Source organism: Mytilus edulis, chromosome 12, assembly GCF_963676685.1.
Source record: "Mytilus edulis chromosome 12, xbMytEdul2.2, whole genome shotgun sequence".
In the NCBI taxonomy this organism is placed as follows: Eukaryota; Metazoa; Mollusca; class Bivalvia; order Mytilida; family Mytilidae; genus Mytilus; species Mytilus edulis.
In genome coordinates this window covers 24,260,049-24,270,359 of record NC_092355.1, presented here as the reverse complement: position 1 = coordinate 24,270,359, position 10,311 = coordinate 24,260,049, and the positions used below count along the sequence as shown (strand labels likewise).

General features: G+C 31.9%; 1 protein-coding gene across 1 annotated transcript; it reads left to right on the top strand.

Moving 5' to 3' along the window:
• The first annotated feature begins 575 nt into the window (after window positions 1-575).
• LOC139499387 (calmodulin-beta-like) lies at window positions 576-9,241 on the top strand. Its single transcript, XM_071288069.1, has 5 exons — window positions 576-662; window positions 4,110-4,197; window positions 5,565-5,708; window positions 7,619-7,864; window positions 8,940-9,241. The coding sequence occupies exons 2-5, from the start codon at window positions 4,149-4,151 to the stop codon at window positions 8,966-8,968; spliced, it is 468 nt and encodes a 155-aa protein (XP_071144170.1). The 5' UTR covers window positions 576-662; window positions 4,110-4,148; the 3' UTR covers window positions 8,969-9,241.
• Window positions 9,242-10,311: the final 1,070 nt, after the last annotated feature.

Below are 10,311 nucleotides of genomic sequence, written 5' to 3'. Positions count from 1 at the left end.
ATTCATGAAATATTAAGCTTCTCAATGATCAAAAATAGTGTTTGTCAAATTGCTATATAACCAATGAATGTTTTTCTGATAAAATTGTTGATTCAAATTCTTTGAAATTTTTATATTTGTGTCAAAGAGTTAAAGTAAACATTTTGTCAAATGTTTATGAAAATTAAACGAGCCAAATTAAAATTAGTTAAGGTGTTGGTTACCACTTTAAGAATTAAGAATATCATATGTCGAAGATGTTTGTCATGTTTGTTATGAGTGTACTTTAAGTTTTTTCATTACTATTATAGGTTAACGGGTTTTATAATGTGTATGACTTAGTATCACTTGATCCTTATAATTAGTGACCCCAAACTTTCAGTTTATTTATTTCAAGCTTTCAAACAATAATAGTTTAATATCAACTAATTAAAATCTTAAAATTAAAAAATATAATCTTTGGTCAGTAAATAGAGCTAGCTTAACTGCATTTCATGAGCTTAACGTTAAGAGAATTATTATTTGAATAAAATTTGTGTATTATATATTCAATAAATTAAGCAGTTTTAATTCCAATCAACCAATATTTTGAAATACTTTGCCAGTCTACATGACGCCAATTTAGAGTTTATTTAATTCCACGAACTGGGGTGTGACAATTACCAACAAGTATCTGTGATTAAGTAAGTACTACAATATAGTAATCAGTTGTTTATGTAATCAATGATATGTATACTATGATTTCATATCTCTTTTCTGTATATTTCGTTTAAATTCGGACTCGTTTGATTTATGCATAATTCGGATCGTCTATTATATTATTGAGACATCGCAAATAGCAACAATGTTGTACATACGACACGTGACTATGTAATTATACATACTGTTTGTCAATATAAAAAAGGCGAGCTTGATAATAAAAATGAAGTGGTCCAAGACTTTTGGCCCACAAAGCCATTGCATACGATTACTATTATATAGGTTATACATGTATGTCTTTTTATATATCTGCTAACTATCCATAAAAAAAATATTTTGAATTGTATATTTTCCTGAATACCAGGTAAAGGTGTTTGAAATTTGAAGAAATATAAAAATAAAGAGATTTCGTATGATCGCCATTCAAATGAGACAATTTCGAACTATACGCCATGCATGCCATCATTTTACATTAGATTTTACAGTGATAACCACGTGCGATTACGCGCGAAACTTCATATCCGGTTTCTCGAAAGACAGTTTGTACTGATTGATAATATAATCTTACTAGATACATGTTTTTTTTTCTATTGGTTGTTATTGGTTTGAACTAACATTTAGCTTTACAGCTTTTACATTAATGCTATCAAGACAAATCTTTGTCTGGCTTGCTTGCTTTGTTTGTATCAGTGTTTGCTCAAGCATGGTAATTAAGATAGGCGGGGCTTCAGCTTGTATACATCATACTTATATTTTATTGGACGTTAAGTCTGAGGTTAAGGACACTTAGCTTTGTTTGTATCAGTGTTTGCTCAAGCATGGTAATTAAGATAGGCGGGGCTTCACCTTGTATACATCATACTTAGATTTTATTGGACGTTATGTCTGAGGTTAAGGACACTTAATTTTAAAACATCACATGACAAATATTCTCACATGTTTTCTCACCTGTAAAAATACAATAATTAGTCAATGAAAGAAAAATATAAACTTTTTTCTTGTATGAGGCTGAGAAACTGGCCATTAATTGACCTAATATTGTTTTTATAACATATCAATCTATTAGTTCAGTCAGTTATTTCCATGTCTGTCCTTCGATTATGCAACTCAAGAAAATATTCAAAAAAATGGGAAACAATCGTATCGAAAAGAGAAAATCGATTGCACCTTTTTTATGTAAGGGTGTGTTTGAGATGAGTATTTTGTCTTGAAAATGTACAAAACAAGAGTGTTTGATACATCATCTCGCTTCAGACTCTATCATTTTATATAGCAAAGCTACAGGTTGACTTTATAACATAAAACAATCACAGTACTAAAAGATGAAATATAGGGGTCAAGTGAAATACCTATCCAACCAATGGATCACAAAATCAGAGTAGGTGTGTTCGAATAGCTATTTTACTAAAAGTGCTTGACGACAGTCTTTAAGTTGGATCTCTGAAAAAAATTGTCTTCCGTTTCTACGATTGTGAAAATGAACTGGCGTAATAGGAAGATAATTTCGACGAAGTAGAATCCTGTCTGTATTGTATATTTACAGGTACTAAGGAAACATGTTAGAATATGTGTCATGTGATGTTTTAAAATTTAGTGTCCTTAAGGTTTATGTACCCTTCTGTAGCCATTTTTGTACGAATTTTTCAAACCTCAATTGTATCAAAACTAAAAATATAATAAATAATAGAGATAGGTCATTTAGTACATGTTCCAAGGGGAAACTTGATGCAAAGCATTATTTTGTACTGTTTCATTGCATTTGATAGAAAAAGAGGACTTTGTGGCAAATAAATCAAGATTTTTATAGAAAATCCACAGCCTTTAATACAGAGATTTTTGTTATAAGATTTGAAACATAAATTACTCACTTGATTTTCTATGATGTGCTAGTGTTTAGATTTTACAAAAATTTTAAGTAACCTGTAAATTCCAAAACACCTCGTGCTGAGTCACTAAAGTCGAGCGCACCCTAAAAGGTGTACTTGATTTTGACCATATTTATACTTGTCTTAACCAATAACTACATTTATAAACTTGTTTTAAGGGAATCAATGCTAGCACTGCATGCAATAATCCTATATCTATCAGTCATCAAATTGCCAAATATGAGAGTTCAAGGATAAAGGCTGTGGATTTTCTATAAAAATCTTGATTTATTTGCCACAAAGTCCTCTTTTTCTATTAAATGCAATGGAACAGTAAAAAAATAATGCTTTGCATCAAGTTTCCCCTTGGAATATGTACAAAATGGCCAATCTCTATTATTCATAATATCTGTAGTTTTGATACAATTGAAGTCTGAAAAGTTCGTACAAAAATGGCTACAGAAGGGTACATAAACATTAACCTTCAACATAACGTCCAATAAAATTTAAGTATGGTGTATACAAGCTGAAGCCCCGCCTATCTTAATTACCATGCTTGAGCAAACATTGATACAAACAAAGCAAGCAAGCCAAACAAAGATTTGTCTTGCTAGCATTAATGTAAAAGCTGTAAGTACATTGTAAGTGCGAGTTCTCTCAAATCTGTCTTTACTGTTTTTGTTAAAGTTTTCTTTTGATTTGTGTCGATCTGAGTTTTTTTACAACGGATTTTTAAAGTTTTGTTCATGTTTGCGTTTTAGTTTTATTCGTTGTTGATGGTCAAACAACGACTCTCAGTTTCTAAATCTACTTAAGTTGGAGCATATTTTTCTCACTGGCAATCATACCACAACTCCTTAATATATTTTATGTATTCAGTTCAGAATTGTGTGTTCCCATGCAGTACTTATCAATATAATATGTTGTTTGGTATACCATTTTGTTGAGATTTTAAAGAGAGAATAAGTGTGTTCTCAAAATGACCGTAAAACATAAACACATATAAACGTAGCTATTTCAAAACAGGAACTTAGTTAGCGGTGCACTTATCATACATCTTAATGGTTGTGGCAACACTTTCTTTTGAGCCACTTTTCATGTATATAAAAATATCTATAATGATTGCCAATGAGACAAATATACACCAAAATGGAAATGAAGTACATGTAGGTGTAAGCAATTATAGGCAACTACACGGCCTTCAACAATGACGAAAAGCCATGCCTATATTCAAGGCCCCGACATGAAAAATAAAAAAAATCGCTTTAATTGAGAAAACTAGCGTCATAATAATATATAACATAATAATTTACGAGAAAGAAATATGACAAACATGAAAAAACGACAATCTTTGAACTACGGGTTCCTGTCTTGGTACAGGCATATACAGAATATAAGTCACTTAGAAAGTAACAAGACAATTTATAAAAAGAGGGGCATCGGGAGGACTATATCTATTAATTTAATTGTGTCTATCCTAAATTCGATAACAATGGTATAACTCTATTTTTATTTTTTTAACTAAAATTTGTATGTACTGATAATAAGAATATTCCGTTTCTAAAGATGTTCTAGTGAATGCCTGGTTTCTGATGCAGTTCTAATATGGATGGTGAAAATACAAAAGATTCAAATTCAGATAAATACAAAAAAGGTATAGCGTGTTTGTTTGATACTACATGAGGTATATATTAAGTAATTTTGAAAGCAAAATGACAAAGCCATGCATGGCTTAAAACGAAAAAGTCAAACAGACACATAATTGAACACAATACACAACATAGATTAAGCAACACGAACCCCTCCAAAAACTGTGGTTGGTCTCAGGTGCCTGTTTTTTTTTAAATAAAGTGCTAACAACGAGTGAATCAGAATACTTTATTTTATTTTTCTGATATCCGAGTTATTCACGAGTAATATTCTTCCAATAAGAAAAATCTAAAAAAAACAATAAAAACGATAGAGTGGCAGATTTCGACCGTCTCGGCTTTCATGTGATAGTATGAATTTTATATTGCCAAAAGTCTTTAAAGCGCCATAAATCAATTGGTGCGAATATATGAAGTGCGTTAATAGATTATACCTTTTACTTCAGAGCCATACAGTCCGCATAATGACCTGAACATGCATGATATATTTTACACTGGACGTTAAGTAACCAACTATCAATCAATTAATCGGAACTAACGGAACAAAATGTTGTTATGTCGGCGAAGAAGCCGAACACTTAAAACTGAAATATATGATTGATGCATTCGATGCCTATTTTGATTTACCTTCATCAAGGGTTTTGATAATTTAAGTACAATTGCAAGGCCTCCGTTATGACAGGATTAAGTCAAGATGCGTAGCTTATTGATAATTCTCTTTCTCTCTTTAACTGAAACAGAAGTTGCTAAGCTCAGTTATTTTTAAGCTTTCAGTTGGCTGCTTAATTGAGGTTTTATCATGACAAGGGGAGTTCTGAACCGTGTATTGTCCTTACAGAAATTTTAACTCTAATTTAAAAGAAAAACTCAAGAGTGGATTTTGCGTCCACTGTATTTTTGTCCATCTGATGAGTTACATCTTTTTAAACTAATTTTTATAGTTCGTTCTTATGTTGTACTGTTATACCACTGTCCCAGGTTAGGGGGAGGGTTGGGATACCGCTAACATGTTTAACCCCGCCACATTATTTATGTATGTGCCTGACCCAAGTCAGGAGCCTGTAATTCAGTGGTTGTCGTTTGTTTATGTGTTACATATTTGTTTTTTGTTCATTTTTTTACATAAATAAGGCCGTTAGTTTTCTCGTTTGAATTGTTTTACATTGACTTATCGGGGCCTTTTATAGCTCACTATGTGGTATGGGATTTGCTTATTGTTGAAGGCCGTACGGTGACCTATAATTGTTAATGTCTGTGTTATTTTGGTCTTTTGTGGATAGTTGTCTCATTGGCAATCATACCACATTTTCTTTTTTATATATCAAAAATGGATTTTGTGTAATAATTATAATGTTTCATGTTTCAATTATAGAAATAAGAAAAGCATGGAATGTCCTTGATCAAAATGGAGACAACCAAGTCAATGCCAGTGAAATAGTCCGTGGTTCTAGGGTATTAGGCATGAACCCTACTTTGCAAGAGGCAGAAAAATGGATTGCCGATATTGACGAAAATAGTAATTGATATGATTGTATCTCTTTCATATATATATTTTATGTACAAATTAAGCATTGACATGATTTACACGAATAAATTAAAGGGTTATCAATGTGGCAATCAAAACCAAAAGCTGAAAAACAACCGACGTGCTGTAACAAAAATTAAAAAAAATTATAAAGAGACAAATAACTGCCTTACACAACTACACAGAAAACAGGAACTACACGAACCTATCCAACCAAAATTGATAATGACCTTTACCGCTCAAGAATGGTCAATATTTCATGTGTACATTTTTTTACATAGCGTTTATAGCTGCATCATTTTTTATTCACCTATACTATAAAAATAAACGAAATAAACTATTTGATCAATATAAATTTGTAAAACCTGTGCATGTCAATAAAATACTTCAATTACGAATAGAAATTTACTTTTTTTATACCGCGAGTAGAAAAGATATAGTGTTACAGGCATTATAACCCAAACTGATACATAGACAATAACTGTTTAGTGTCTTTAAATATCAGCTGTATTTGTATGAGGCTAGGAAACAAGGTGTATGCGAGCTTTTAGCGAGCTACTACACCTGTTTCGAGCCGAGTACAAATCAAGCTGATATTTAAAGACACTAAGCAGTTATTGTCTTTATCCTGCAATTAATTCTACATATTATTTCTGTTTTGAAAGACACAAAAACTCGTGTTTTGCATTTATTTTCGATTTGAAACCCCTTGAGGCCCGTGTAGTCATACGATACAGTAATCACACATTCTAATGCAATAACGTTTGTAACGTTCATTTTGATTGGATAACGTCACTTTCTTACATGGCATCAATTGACAATTGATGCTATGGGACGTACGCGCAAGCGCAGACGGCATATGACAGATTTGAAATACATGTTTTAACGTTGTTTTCTGTCAGTTTCATTAGAATGGAGATAACAATTTTGTATTTTAAGCTCCGACGGCATCAATTTTGGATTTGATGGTCGCAAATACCCGTTTACTGTCTCCGCTAACGCGTCGCCAGTAAACTTAATTTGCGACCATCAAATCCCCAATTGATGCCGTCGGAGCTTAAAATACAATACAGTTATCTCCTAATTCAGCTGCAGACGGCTTCGCAAAAAAAGAATCTGGAGTGGTCAACAATAATACATCGCTCAAGGTGAATAATTATCTATTTTAACATAACAACTAATTTCAACAGTAAAAACAAATAACAAAACATTGTTATATTTGAAACAGAAGTGTATGAGTTGTCCTACGCTTCAGACTTGGAATTCACTAAGCGTGCATGCTGAAATTGACATGGTTGATTTTGTAACACAATCATACACATTCAAGTTTTGAAATCGACAATTGTCATCGTCATTGGAATGCAACTGGAATACACATTCTGAGGTCACACAGGTTCAAACAATACTTAGTCCGGCAGTGGGCGGAGCTTTAAAGCGAATCGGATATCTGTATAGTATACAGATACAGCATAGCGATATCTGTACGGCTATATCTGTATAGTAGGACACCCAATTGCAGGATAAATACTGTTACATGTGCCAAATCTCAGCTAGATATTAAATACAATTTCGGTATCAGAAAAAAAATCCAAATAAAATCGACTATTTTTTGCATTCATGCTTGCCAGAATGTCAGTAGCGGTTTGACGTAATAAATTGTTAAGATGACACAATGTATTTTACGAATAACAAAAATACTGTTCAGTTACCGCAGTGTGACCAATCAAATTGTTTCGGACACATATACATGTAGCCTTGACTAATTTGCTTTTTTATTAGCTACCCTTATTTGCAAAGTCTTTATCATATAAAACACACGTGTACTTGAAGATTTCTTTGGATAATTATACTAGTAATAACTATAGGTCCGATATACTATAACGATATTCTTTCTACTTCAGAAAACGGGTACATTGGGTATGATGAATTCGAAACAATGATGACGCAATATTATGACGTTCTTGATTATCAGGAACAGGAAATAAGAAAAGCATTTAAACGGTTTGACACAGACGGAACGGGATTTCTGGATCACACACAACTAAAACGAGCTCTTAAAAATATTGGTGATCAATTGACGGAGGAGGAATGTGATGAATTCTTTAATCTAACTGACACTAACAACGATGGAAAAATAGACATTGAAGGTACGTTAGAATATAAGGTTACACCATATCATAGGCAGTGTTTGTTGGACATGTTTTATTTTACCTTATGACATACCGGTGTAAATCGGAATGTAACCATTAGCTATGAATCCTCACACAACTCCGACAAACACTTAAATACTTATATAAATTCTAGTAAATGTATGTGTACCTTTTCCTTTAATTAAACACCACAAACTTGCACCACAAACTTGCACCACAAACTTGCAAAAAAAGTGTATTGTGGTTTAAAAAACTTTGAAGAAGTATATGACACGACCAAAAGATAAAATTAGCTACAACTTGAAATGAATGTCCATTCATTTCAAAATTGCATTGAAAAGACATGTATTTTAATGTCACGTATTTTCATTAGTTGTTGAAGCACTGTACATGCAATTACTGTTATAGCTATGCACATTTTATCTATTTCTATAATTGAAACATGAAACATGAACCATATTTAGTGATTATTATTATATACCACTCTGTCTTGATTTTTTTCTATTATAGTAGGGTTAAAATATCTAAGGACAACACTAAGTTAAGGACTCACTTTGTCATGATATAACCTCCATTTTGAAGACAACTTCTCTTTAAGCAAACCAAAAAACAGAAATAAGATCTACAATCTGTCGATACCTGCAACTTGGCATTGCACAAAATAAAATGTGATTTTACTTTTTTTTTCATTATGAGGATATGAATTCTATAAACGTACATCGGATTCAGTTTGCATTTACATCAATAATTTAGATTGATATGTAGAGTGAAAAAAGTAGTACCTAACGATTTATACATCATCCCTAAAATTTTGATAAAGAAGACACAAAAAAAGGTGCAGATGGTCCTATTAAGATTTGATATTATCAAAACGGAAACATTAAAAGTGAATAATTCTGCTAGAAATTTCAATTTGAACTGGCAAACTGCAAATGTGCGTAAGTTAAAACATGCATGGCCTCATTCTTGAAGTGATTGTAGTATATTTGGTACATCAATCAATTTCTAATTAATATTTAGATAACTTCATATACTATGCCTTAATTCAAATGTTTTTGTTTTTTAATTTCAGAATTTGTAGTACTATTTACTGCAAAATAGAACAAGAACAGGGAAACATTCTTCAATCAGTTATATGGAACATACAACATTATTCAATTTATCAACAAATGGTCTATCAAGATAAAAGTAAAATAAAGCATAGAGACAAACAATGATAAATACATAAAACTTGTTATCAGTAACGTTACATACTTGACTGGGATACCAGGAATAATATAAACAGTATATTGAGCAATGAAACAGTGGACACAGATCATACCAACCACCAGCATTCGTTTCATTTAGAATACAATTTTGTTAATAGATCATATTCCTAAAGAGAATTTTTCATTAATAGCAGTTGCTACCATTTCCTATTTCACATTCCTCTAATGTATATGGAAAAGTAAAATAATAATAATACCGAACTCCGATAAAAATTCAAAACAATCAAACGCCAAAATCAAAAGCTCAACCACACCAAAGGAAATAAATTCATCATATATACTAGGAATACAATTTTATATTTTCGTTAGACGCGCGTTTTGTCTACAAATGACTCACCAGTGACGCTCGAATAAGAAATTTAAAAGGCAAAATAAAGTACCAAGTTAAAGAGCATTGAGAACCAACAATTTCTTAAAATTTTGCCAAATACAGCTAAGGTTATCTTTTCTTTTGATAGTGCAGCTTAAGTATTTCCAAAAAACTTACAGCTTTGTAAAATGATAATTTGTAATTATAACCATATCAATGATAACTCATGTTAACACAGATGTGCTGACAACTGGGCTGGTGATACCCTTGGGGAAAAAACTCACCAGTAGTGGCATCGATCCAGTGGTTGTAAATAAACTTATCATAGATATCAGTAATGACATTTTATATTTGCGTAAGACGTGCGTTTCGTCTTCAAAAAGACCCAGCAGTGACGCTCGAATCAAAAAGGTTTAAAAGACCACAAAGAACGAACTTAAGAACCATTCAGGACCAAACTTTCCTAAAAAATTTGCCAAATACAGCTAAGTTAATCTATTTTTTCGGTATAAAAAGTAGTCTTCAAAAATTGTTAAGTTTTGTGAAAAGTTCATTTATAATTATGACCATATCAATTGATAATTGATGTCAGCAAAAAAGTGCTGAATGGACAACAACTATCATATTCCTGACATTTTCGAATTTAGTATAACAGGTTTCTGTTTGCACTAAACACGCGTCTTAAATTATTCATAACCAATATGCCCAATATAAAATTATTATGGTGAAACAGCATAATAATTTAATGAACCAGATGCTCAAATAAACGAAAGAAACCCAGGTATACGAAACAAACATGTCCCGCTCGCATCATTACATTATTATGTAAATAAACTGTGAACTCTTGCTCATAACTCTCACCCGTG

Coding starts and splice junctions, on each gene's coding strand:
- LOC139499387 (XM_071288069.1), top strand. CDS start 4,149: ATGGATGGTGAAAATACAAAAGATTCAAATTCAGATAAATACAAAAAA. Junction 4,198..5,564: donor TTCAGATAAATACAAAAAAG/GTATAGCGTGTT, acceptor TTTCAATTATAG/AAATAAGAAAAGCATGGAAT. Junction 5,709..7,618: donor TGCCGATATTGACGAAAATA/GTAATTGATATG, acceptor TTTCTACTTCAG/AAAACGGGTACATTGGGTAT.